Here is an 11,989-nt window from a genome sequence, read left to right as displayed (position 1 = left end):
GCGCAGGCCAGAGAGGCGACGCGTGGCGCAGGCCAGAGAGGCGACGCGTGGCGCAGGCCAGAGAGGCGACGCGTGGCGCAGGCCAGAGAGGCGACGCGTGGCGCAGGCCAGAGAGGCGACGCGTGGCGCAGGCCAGAGAGGCGACGCGTGGCGCAGGCCAGGGAGGCGACGCGTGGCGCAGGCCAGAGAGGTGGCGCAGGCCAGAGGGAGGGGATGCTACCCGTGGTGCAGGGCGGGGTGGGGGTAGCAGCAACTCGTGTCGCAGGCCGGAGGGCGGGGAGGCAACCTGTGGCGCAGGCCGGAGGGCGGAGAGGGGACCCATGGTGGAGGGCGGGGAGGGGGTAGCAGCAACTCTTGGCGCGGACAGGAGACCCGCGGAAGTGGTGACGTGTTTCTATTATGTAAATAGACATAAAAGCCGCCTCACCGTGTCCTATTTACATGACTCAGTCCGTCTTACAATGTTCTGGGTCTCCAACCCGTAGCCGTGACTTACGGCTTCACATAAGAAAATAATTTTGGTAAGTCCCAAAAATAATTAATATCCTCAATTTATTACAAAATAATTTAAAAGATCCTACAGGTTGGGAATAGATCTCAACGTGTTTCTGGCAAAAAAGCCCTTATTCACTGAGATACAGATTCCTTATGATACATGGTCTAAAAACAAATGGTGACCGACCGCTGATCAATAAACACGTGTTATCAATCACAAGGATAAATCGCCAGGAAACCTTTGATGAACGATGTGTATTCTTACTTTAGAGGTGAATCAGGTGAAGTCGATCTAATAAATCTTGATACAAAGGATTCTGAATCTATTTCAACTTTTCAGTCTTTAATTGAAAAGAGATTTGATGGAACTTTCTCAAAAAATTAAACAGAGTATCAAATAAAAGAAAATAATCCAACTATAGATGAGAGGAAAGCGATCACCAACTTATCCTAAAGAGATAAGAAACCCCACACAGCAGGCGGCATTGTCCTGATGGATAAGAAACTCTACGAAATATGTATTTATGATATCCTGGATGATAACGAGACGTAGAAGAGGATAAAATCTAATCCTACAGAAAGATCTTGAGTAAATTGGTTGAAGATGGAGAAAAAAAAATCCGATAACACCAATTTTTCATGGGCTCTCTAAACCCCACAAAACTAGAATTTCCTCCACCTTTACGCCCCGTTATATCGAGTATTTCTTCTTTGAATGAAAATTTAAGTCGATGGGTAGATTTTTATCTCCCGCCATTAATTCCCAGAACACCGGGTTACTTAGAAGACACGTCATCAGTGATTGATTATATGAAAAATGGTCATTTCTGTGGTAAATCTGTTCTCATCTATTCCACATAATCGGCTGTATTCCACCATTTACACAAATATACGGACGAAACGAAGGTAAATGATGATCCGGAGTATTGAGTATCTCCTTCAGAATCATTTATTTATGGTCAATGAAGAATATTATTTCCAAATCAAAGGGTACCCAATGGGCTCGTGTTTCTCCCCATCTTTAGCCGTAATTTTTGTATCACGGTGGGAAGAAAGCACTATTCTCACAGACAAAAAGCCTTTTAAAAAATGACATAGGAAATAAAAACCAACATATGATTCAATTATAAACAGATATGACCTTGTATTATTCCAAGATCGGGACTCAAAGAAAATCCTGAAAAATGGATTAGTATGTGTGCCGAGAAAAGGGAGATCAGTAGGTGCAACTCCGTCCCCTGTAAGTCCAGACATGCCACAAAAAAAGCCATAAAAAAACCGGGCTAACTTGTAAAGTTTTTTGTAAATGTACGATGTGCCGGTAGACACTTAAAAAAGTGGATATTCCTATTAGAGGAAAAACTGCTCCTAAGAGAATTATTTTGGATCATTAAACTTGATACAAAATATCCCAACGGCATGAACCATAGGCTGATACTCTGTATCTAGATTACATCTTAGTTTGTTTTCTCTCCTTCCGGTTTTCCTTGTGATTTTGCTAATTATTCTCTAATGTGATTGATAACATACGTGTTTATTGATCAGCGGTCGGTCACCATTTGTTTTTAGACCATGTATCATAAGGAATCTGTATCTCTGTGAATAAGCTGCCAGAAACGCGTTGAGATCTATTCCCAACCTGTAGGATCTTTTCAATTATTTTGTAATAAATTGAGGATATTAATTATAATAGAAACATCAGAAAATACTTTTCCTCTGATTGTTCCACTCCTGGTTTTTGACTTCCAACAATACTTATGTAAGATACTGACCATGTGAACGTAGCCTTAACCTGCACCACAGGCCGGAGAGCGAGGAAAGAAGCGCCCATCAGTACTGGAGGGCGGAGGGAGTGATGGCATTGTGGGACTTGTAGTACCAGGACACAGGCGGCCGGGGGGAGTGATGCCGGCAGGATGATGGAGGATAAATAACACAATGGATTTCAGCATTTAACAGAACAACAAGATTTATTACGAAAACCCAGGATCAGGGTGCGGAGACCTCTAGTGGTCCAGAGACCCTCCGTCGCGGTCCGGAGACCTCTAGTGGTCCAGAGACCCTCCGTCGCGGTCCGGAGACCTCTAGTGGTCCAGAGACCCTCCGTCGCGGTCCGGAGACCTCCCATCACAGTCCGGAGGGTCTCCAGACCACTAGAGGTCTCCGTTGCGGTCCGGAGACCTCTAGTGGTCCAGAGACCCTCCGTTGCGGTCCTGAGACCTCTATTGGTCCAGACACCCTCCGTCGTGGTCCTGAGACCTCTAGTGGTCCAGAGACCCTCCGTTGCGGTCCGGAGACCTCTAGTGGTCCAGAGACCCTCCGTCGCGGTCCGGAGACCTCTAGTGGTCCAGAGACCCTCCGTTGCGGTCTGGAGACCTCTAGTGGTCCAGAGACCCTAAGTCGCGGTCCTGAGACCTCTATTGGTCCAGAGACCCTCCGTTGCGGTCTGGAGACCTCTATTGGTCCAGAGACCCTCCGTCGCGGTCCGGACTCTCGCACATCATGGTGGCTACGTCGTTTCCGCCTCCAATATATATATTTTTTTTTACAATTTTCAACAGGAGTTAAAAAAATAAATAAGTCGCCGCCGTCCACATCCGAGCGCTAGAAAGGTCCGATATCTGTACAAAGCAGTAACAAAACACCGGGGGTCCCGTGTGCCCCCACAAGAGCAGCTCATCATCTGTGACATCACGCCGGCGGCTCGTGACCGTGGCACAACGTGTACAAATCACCGTGTATTTACACCTATGTACAGTGAGTCCAGGATGGCACCGCCGCGGCTTAAAGGCACGGCGCCATCACAAGTAAAAGCTGGGCTACATTCAGTATCTACAACATACTGCCCCCTAGAGGCCACATATGTACACGAGTTCAGCGTGAGGAGCGCCTTCTGGTGGCGACCGAGGGCAGTGCAAGTGACGGAGACGTGTGCGCTTCAAGTAGTGAGTCTATTCAGGGGGACGGGGACCCCAGATTTCTTACTGTGAACATCAGTGCAGAGGGGGGGGGCGTACAGGCTGCGCCCCCCGGTATGTGTAGGGTAAGAGGTGACGTGGGGTTATAGTGCGGTACCGATTACGGAGCAGCGATGGAGATTCACAACTTCCAGCACAATTATCCATAGAAGCCTCCCGATCTCTGCCGGTCAGACGGTGGCCCCGGCTCCAGGAGCCACAACGGGACCAGACAAGTCCACACTGCCCCCAGAGGAGGCGGCATGGTATAGTGCACGCTATTGTACCCCATTGTCAGCCATCTTGAATTATTCCAGTGCTTGTGGTGAGAAGCCGCAGGTCCGTCCACCACGGGCAACGCCAGGGAGCCCCGGGCTACACCGGGGGGGGGGGGAATCCTGTCACGTTACGGTCTGCAGAGCAGCGCTCCTGTGTTCCAGTTTAATCCAGTTCTGCTGAAGGAGCCTCAAGTCTTAAAAAGGAAGAGGGAAGGTCCAGAAGAAGCTCCGCCCACAGGGAAGCTCCGCCCACAGGGAAGCACCGCCCACGAGGAGCTCAGGTGTAGAAAACCAGTAGAGCGGCAGTAGGGCCGGAGCAGCGCTCAGTACTTGATCTCCAGGATGGACGGGTTATGGTCCAAGATGGCCAGAATGATCTTATCCATGTACTGGCGGAGGCGAAGGTTAATCTCCTCTTGCTCCTTTAAGGCTTCCATCAGCTAAGAGGGGAAAGAAGACCAGGTTTACATCCAAAGGGACCAGCTCCACCACTCCTACTACCACCGTAATCCTGAGATGGAGGTGACCCCCCCATCTGTGCCGCAGCATTACTCTGACGCACTGTAACGCCCCTGCAGCCGTCTACAGCCCGCCAGCTACAGCCCGCCGTCTACAGCCCGCCAGCTACAGCCCGCCGCCCGCTCTCACCTCATCCTTGGAGGCCGTGTCGATCTCTGCGGCCAGAGACTGGGCCTTGGTTTGGGTGGATAACAGGTTCTTGGCTTCGTACAAGCTGAGGCTCAGGATCTGCCCGTTCAGGTCGTCGTTCTGGTCCCTTAGTTTCTGGTTATCCTATAGGAGGGGAGACAGCAATTACTAAGCGACGCCCGCGCCCCCCACGGACGCCCTCGTCCTCACCACCATGGCAATCCACATTACATAGACTTGGTAAAACTGTGTCGCCTGCAGAGCTGCACTCACAATTCTGCCTCATGTTTTCGGCTGTATGATCTGCCTTTGGCAGTGGGGATGTTCCTCACCTGTTTGAGGCGCCTGATCTCCTGCTCCAGCTCGGTTTCCCGGGTTTTGGCATTAAACTCGTAGAGTCCGGATGACGAGCTGCGTCCTCGGCCGGCGCGCTCACAGTCCAGGCGGTAAATCTGCAGATGTTCTAGTTCTTTCCGCAAGTCCTCGATGAGCTGGAGGAGAAAGCAGAGGAGGAGGCTCAGCACCGGCCTGCGAGCACACGCAGCGGCCCCGGGGGCGCTCAGCACACGCAGCGGCCCCGGGGGCGCTCAGCACACGCAGCGGCCCCGGGGGCGCTCAGCACACGCAGCGGCCCCGGGGGCGCTCAGCACACGCAGCGGCCCCGGGGGCGCTCAGCACACGCAGCGGCCCCGGGGGCGCTCAGCACACGCAGCGGCCCCGGGGGCGCTCAGCACACGCAGCGGCCCCGGGGGCGCTCAGCACACGCAGCGGCCCCGGGGGCGCTCAGCACACGCAGCGGCCCCGGGGGCGCTCAGCACACGCAGCGGCCCCGGGGGCGCTCAGCACACGCAGCGGCCCCGGGGGCGCTCAGCACACGCAGCGGCCCCGGGGGCGCTCAGCACACGCAGCGGCCCCGGGGGCGCTCAGCACACGCTGCGGCCCCGGGGGCGCTCAGCACACGCTGCGGCCCCTCAGCACACGCACCTCCTGGGTGGCCTCCCGCTCCTGCTGGAACTTCTGCCGGTTCTGTCGCAGTTTGTCCATCATTTTCTTGTACAGATCTATCTCGTCTTTAAGACGCAGACTGGTGTCCTCCAGCTTATCTGACATCCTCTGCCGCTCCTGAGGAAGAGAGGAGGCTAGATAGAGGGCGCTGCGGGGGAAGGGCGACACACCATCCACAGGGTGACACACCACCCCCAGGGCGGCCCCGCGCCATCCACATTTACGCAACACTGTGCACACACGCAGCGGCGGCGCGCACCTCGTCCATCCTCTCACTGTGGGACTTCAGTCGGGTGATTGTCGTCAGTAAATCGTCGTTTTCTTCCTCCAACTCCTGAACTCTGAAAATCAGAAACAAGATGTTACCCCAGGGACTACAACTCCCAGCCTCCTGAACCCCACAGTGAGGAGTCCTGATACCACCGCAGTCTCCACACCGCTCCTGGCTTTATCTATTCCCCACACAGAGTCATGTGACAGGTAAGACCCCCGAATACCACCATGTCTGACCTGAGCCACAAAGGGGGATTGAGGGAGCCGGGGACGGAGTGGAGCCCCGGCCGAGGGGGCAGCAGGGGACAGAGCTCAGATGGTCAGCGAGACTCCAGAATGGTGAGTGGGCCTTGTCAGACCCTCAGCCATCCTTCTCCTCCGCACTTCAGGCCGTACCTGGCGTTCAGCAGCTCCATCTCCACACTCTTCTCCTTCTCCAGGCGGTTGTAGGTGTCTCTGTGACGCTTCAGTTCGTCGTCCAGGATCTGCTCTGACCTCGTCTCCTGGTCCTTCAGCATCTCCTCCAGTTCATGGACTCTGCACAAAAGCAACCGCAGTCACTGCCGGCATCAGACACTCCCAAGACCCCGGCCTAGTAACCAGTACGGTGATATCCATGGAAGATGAGACAGTCGCCCGAGGCCCGGGGTAGCCGCCCGAGGCCCGGGCACCGCCGCCGCCTGGTTGGGGCTCACCTCAGTACGAGCTGCGTGTTCTCCAGCCTCAGTTTGCTCTTCACGTCTCCATTGGTCTGGTTGTCGTTCTCCAGCTCCGTCACTTTCTTCTCCAGGAAGCTGACCTGTCAGGACAGTAACGTCAGCATTAGAGGAGTCCTTAGATGGGGTCACTAGTGGGGTCACCGCCCAGACTCCTCACCTTCTCGGTGATGTCGTTGTCACAGGAATCAATGCTGTCTCTGAACAAGTCCTCGGTGCTGCCATTGCTGCTGCTCAGGTTACTGGTGTTCATCAGTTGCCTGCAAGAGAGCGGGGGTCACTGAGCGCCCCACCATCACCAATGACCACCCAGTCACCATCAGTGACCCTTACCTCCCGAACGCCGTGCTGGAGATCTTCCTGTTGGGGCTGTGAAAAAAATACAAATAAAGAAAAAAAGTCACAAACCCAGAAAAGCCGAGACCCCATCATGATGTACCCCCAGCACCACCCCAGGAGACACGTCATGTACAGGAGATGAGTGCTCAGTCCTCGGTCCCAGGCCTCACCTGTTGGCTCGGAGGTTCCTCAGTCGGGCCTCCAGGTCGTTGAGGAGGGTAATCTTCTTGGAGCACTGGCTGCAGTACATGTCCAGGATCTCGCTGTGGTACAGGCTCCTCATCTTACGTGGAGTTTGCCCGGCACTGTAAGGAGACACAAGGTTACAGGGTCCTACAGATGACAGACCCCACAGGACATAGAGGGAGGGCTACCTGGAGGAGACCGAGGAGCCCAGGTCAGAGAGGGCATTGGTCCGGCTTTCATCATCGGGGCAGGGGCTGCTCGGGGTGTAGTCCACATCATCACCTTCACCGTAGTCTTCAAACTGCTCCTCGTTACTTATCAGGGAGGCCGAGGAGCGACTGGAGAAGTATGAGGAGGCCGCGGGAGTGAGGAGGCTCCTGGGAAAGATGAAAGACCATCGTCAGAGACAACTGCCTGCCCCTCCACCAGAAAGAGGCGGGCCGGACCCACCAGGGAGGAGGTCGCGGGAGGGAGGAGGTCGCGGGAGTGAGGAGGGTCCTGGGAAAGATGAAAAATCATCAGAGACAACTGCCTGCCCCTCCACCAGAAAGAGGCCGGCCGGACCCACCAGGGAGGAGGTCGCGGGAGTGAGGAGGGTCCTGGGAAAGATGAAAGACCATCGTCAGAGACAACTGCCTGCCCCTCCACCAGAAAGAGGCCAGCTGGACCCACCAGGGAGGAGGTCGCGGGAGGGAGGAGGTCGCGGGAGTGAGGAGGGTCCTGGGAAAGATGAAAAATCATCAGAGACAACTGCCTGCCCCTCCACCAGAAAGAGGCCGGCCGGACCCACCAGGGAGGAGGTCGCGGGAGTGAGGAGGGTCCTGGGAAAGATGAAAGACCATCGTCAGAGACAACTGCCTGCCCCTCCACCAGAAAGAGGCGGGCCGGACCCACCAGGGAGGAGGTCGCGGGAGGGAGGAGGTCGCGGGAGTGAGGAGGGTCCTGGGAAAGATGAAAAATCATCAGAGACAACTGCCTGCCCCTCCACCAGAAAGAGGCCGGCCGGACCCACCAGGGAGGAGGTCGCGGGAGTGAGGAGGGTCCTGGGAAAGATGAAAGACCATCGTCAGAGACAACTGCCTGCCCCTCCACCAGAAAGAGGCGGGCCGGACCCACCAGGGAGGAGGTCGCGGGAGGGAGGAGGTCGCGGGAGTGAGGAGGGTCCTGGGAAAGATGAAAAATCATCAGAGACAACTGCCTGCCCCTCCACCAGAAAGAGGCCGGCCGGACCCACCAGGGAGGAGGTCGCGGGAGTGAGGAGGGTCCTGGGAAAGATGAAAGACCATCGTCAGAGACAACTGCCTGCCCCTCCACCAGAAAGAGGCCAGCTGGACCCACCAGGGAGGAGGTCGCGGGAGGGAGGAGGTCGCGGGAGTGAGGAGGGTCCTGGGAAAGATGAAAAATCATCAGAGACAACTGCCTGCCCCTCCACCAGAAAGAGGCCGGCCGGACCCACCAGGGAGGAGGTCGCGGGAGTGAGGAGGGTCCTGGGAAAGATGAAAGACCATCGTCAGAGACAACTGCCTGCCCCTCCACCAGAAAGAGGCGGGCCGGACCCACCAGGGAGGAGGTCGCGGGAGGGAGGAGGTCGCGGGAGTGAGGAGGGTCCTGGGAAAGATGAAAAATCATCAGAGACAACTGCCTGCCCCTCCACCAGAAAGAGGCCGGCCGGACCCACCAGGGAGGAGGTCGCGGGAGTGAGGAGGGTCCTGGGAAAGATGAAAGACCATCGTCAGAGACAACTGCCTGCCCCTCCACCAGAAAGAGGCGGGCCGGACCCACCAGGGAGGAGGTCGCGGGAGGGAGGAGGTCGCGGGAGTGAGGAGGGTCCTGGGAAAGATGAAAAATCATCAGAGACAACTGCCTGCCCCTCCACCAGAAAGAGGCCGGCCGGACCCACCAGGGAGGAGGTCGCGGGAGTGAGGAGGGTCCTGGGAAAGATGAAAGACCATCGTCAGAGACAACTGCCTGCCCCTCCACCAGAAAGAGGCCAGCTGGACCCACCAGGCAGGAGGCCCTGGCCAGGACCCACCACGTAGGAGGCCACGGGAGAGAGGAAGATCATGGGAAAGATGAAAGACCATCAGAGACAACTGCCTGCCCCTCCACCAGAAACAGGCCGACCGGACCCACCAGGGAGAAGGCCGCAGGAGTGAGGAGGGTCCTGGGAAAGATGAAAGACCATTGTCAGAGACAACTGCCTGCCCCTCCACCAGGGAGGAGGCCTTGGCCAGGACCCACCAGGGAGAAGACCGTGGGAGTGAGGAGGGTCCTGGGAAAGATGAAAGACCATCATCAGAGACAACTGCTTGCCCCTCCACCAGAAAGAGGCCGGCCGAACCCACCAGGGAGAAGACCGTGGGAGTGAGGAGGGTCCTGGGAAAGATGAAAGACCATTGTCAGAGACAACTGCTTGCCCCTCCACCAGAAAGAGGCCGGCCGAACCCACCAGGGAGAAGGCCGCGGGAGTGAGGAGGGTCCTGGGAAAGATGAAAGACCATTTGTCAGAGACAACTGCCTGCTACTCCACCAGGATCATGATCTGGTAGATAGTCCGGTGACTTCGACGCCACAATCGATATGGCAAGAAGATGGGAAGGACGAGCAGATTCAGCGCAGATGTGGAATGGACGCAACCAGGACGGTGCGGATCATGATCCTGGTTGTGTATTCTGTGGGTGGTTGTAGGCAAGGTGACAGGAGGCTGATGTGCGCGGCGAGGAGCTGGCCACTTAAGACTTTTCCAGCACGGAGCGCCCATTTTCATCAATCTTATTGTTGTGTTTTGTTAGTGATTTGTTTGCTCATCAGCTCAACCTCCGGTATCAATTCCATTCAATGACCTTATCTCAGGGGCCTTAAACCATTGGTATATAAGGAAGGTGGTACATCAGATACACATTAGAGCCGGACGTCTATGCTCCACGGATGAGAGCTATATACATGGATGTGACGTACTGAAGCGCAGGTTTATACATAGAGGTTATTCACCGTAATATAGCCTTTCACAAAACACAGACATCTTTACTGGAGAATAGCACGGATTGTCGCCCTTCTCCTGCCACCCATCACCACAGGGGTCAGCAGTGATGGGTGTCTGAAAGATTTTTCATTCTTACAGCTAAAAGCAAATGTCTAAGAGGGAGGTGGCTGATCCCAGACAGGGAGAAAAGAGAAGCCATATGTTTAGTCAAGAGAGTTGGTGGAATGACATAGAAGGAATAGGATCGACACGGAGGACCTGGAAGGATGGATGGATGGATTGATGACATATGAAGTGTTGGAGATCAGTTACTAACTGGACTGGATAAACATGTTACAGTTGTGGGATCTGTCATTTGGATTTGAACTTTCTTAAAGGATTGTTGCTACTGGATACCTGTGCTTCCATCGTTTTAGCCGTCATCTGGAGGATCGGGGACTGTGACTACAGACTATACTGGCACAAAGGCAGTGGAACTACCGTCCTGGGAAGAGGATCTTGTGGACTGAGACAGTTGTATTTTGGACATTTACCTGGACTTGCTGTATTACCATGGATGTGAGGAATAAAATATTGTTGCATCGTTAACTTGCCGAGGGGATTATTAAAACCCACAGTATCAGATTTTCCCATGTGCGGCAAGACGACGAGAGGCCGATGTGAGCGGCGAGGCCAGTGTGGAGATGAGAGCACTGCTCACAGAGTTATCCAGGGGAAAGAGGGTGGCGCCAAGATAAAGGGGTGGAGCTTGCATGAACGGCAGACTTGCGCGTGCTTGATTGGCAGGCTTACGCATGCTTGATTGGCCACCGGGAGAGCAAATGAAGCCAGGGCCTAAATTAGAGTCCCAGCCCCGGTGGACAAACTGAGTGACCGTAAAAGAAGTGGTGCAGCCAACAACAGCAGCCAGGAATCAGCTGGGACATCGGAGGTATCAGCATGGACCCGAGTCAGAAGGAGCTCTGCGCAGGGTGAAACGTCACAGGTGTATGAAGTACCCGCTGGAGAAGGAGCTGTGCACAGGGTGAAACGTCACAGGCGTATGATGTACCCGCTGGAGAAGGAGCTCTGCGCAGGGCGAAACGTCACAGGCGTATGACGTACCCGCTGGAGAAGCTCTGCGCAGGGTGAAACGTCACAGGCGTATGACGTACCCGCTGGAGAAGGAGAGCTGCGCAGGGTGAAACGTCACAGGTGTATGACGTACCCACTGGAGAAGGAGCGCTGCGCAGGGTGAAACGTCACAGGCGTATGACGTACCCGCTGGAGAAGGAGCTCTGCGCAGGGTGAAACGTCACAGGCGTATGATGTACCCGCTGGAGAAGGAGAGCTGCGCAGGGTGAAACGTCACAGGTGTATGACGTACCCACTGGAGAAGGAGCGCTGCGCAGGGTGAAACGTCACAGGCGTATGACGTACCCGCTGGAGAAGGAGCTCTGCGCAGGGTGAAACGTCACAGGTGTATGACGTACCCGCTGGAGAAGGAGCTCTGCGCGGGGTGAAACGTCACAGGCGTATGACGTACCCGCTGGAGAAGGAGCGCTGCGCGGGGTGAAACGTCACAGGCGTATGACGTACCCGCTGGAGAAGGAGCGCTGCGCGGGGTGAAACGTCACAGGCGTATGACGTACCCGCTGGAGAAGGAGCGCTGCGCGGGGTGAAACGTCACAGGTGTATGACGTACCCGCTGGAGAAGGAGCGCTGCGCAGGGTGAAACGTCACAGGTGTATGACGTACCCACTGGAGAATGAGCGCTGCGCAGGGTGAAACGTCACAGGTGTATGACGTACCCACTGGAGAAGGAGCTCTGCGCACGGTGAAACGTCACAGGTGTATGACGTACCCGCTGGAGAAGGAGCGCTGCGCAGGGTGAAACGTCACAGGCGTATGACGTACCCGCTGGAGAAGGAGCTCTGCGCGGGGTGAAACGTCACAGGCGTATGATGTACCCGCTGGAGAAGGAGCGCTGTGCAGGGTGAAACGTCACAGGTGTATGACGTACCCGCTGGAGAAGGAGCGCTGTGCAGGGTGAAACGTCACAGGTGTATGACGTACCCGCTGGAGAAGGAGCGCTGTGCAGGGTGAAACGTCACAGGTGTAAAGTGCTAG

The 11,989-nt window shown here is 55.5% G+C and overlaps 1 protein-coding gene across 4 annotated transcripts in view; it reads right to left on the bottom strand.

Moving 5' to 3' along the window:
• Nucleotides 1-2,446: 2,446 nt before the first annotated feature.
• RAB11FIP4 (RAB11 family interacting protein 4) overlaps nt 2,447-11,989 on the bottom strand; it is a 46,817-nt gene continuing 37,274 nt past the window's right edge. For 3 of the 4 annotated variants that reach the window (XM_073660373.1, XM_073660375.1, XM_073660374.1), the window contains 11 exons: nt 7,086-7,274; nt 6,882-7,016; nt 6,706-6,741; nt 6,533-6,632; nt 6,352-6,455; nt 6,053-6,193; nt 5,643-5,724; nt 5,363-5,500; nt 4,711-4,869; nt 4,379-4,522; nt 2,447-4,170 (listed from right to left, as the gene is read on the bottom strand). In XM_073660373.1, coding sequence (XP_073516474.1) covers nt 4,054-4,170; nt 4,379-4,522; nt 4,711-4,869; nt 5,363-5,500; nt 5,643-5,724; nt 6,053-6,193; nt 6,352-6,455; nt 6,533-6,632; nt 6,706-6,741; nt 6,882-7,016; nt 7,086-7,274 — 1,345 coding nt within the window. In that variant the 3' untranslated portion in view covers nt 2,447-4,053. The remainder of the gene's footprint in view (nt 4,171-4,378; nt 4,523-4,710; nt 4,870-5,362; nt 5,501-5,642; nt 5,725-6,052; nt 6,194-6,351; nt 6,456-6,532; nt 6,633-6,705; nt 6,742-6,881; nt 7,017-7,085; nt 7,275-11,989) is intronic. The other variant, XR_012253144.1, reaches the window with a different exon arrangement.

The sequence above is a fragment of the Phyllobates terribilis genome, unplaced genomic scaffold, assembly GCF_046119375.1.
Source record: "Phyllobates terribilis strain yellow unplaced genomic scaffold, ASM4611937v1 Scaffold_25__1_contigs__length_18738178, whole genome shotgun sequence".
Lineage (NCBI taxonomy): Eukaryota > Metazoa > Chordata > Amphibia > Anura > Dendrobatidae > Phyllobates > Phyllobates terribilis.
Note: the sequence above shows the minus strand (reverse complement) of the source record. Positions and strands in the feature narration are given on the sequence as shown.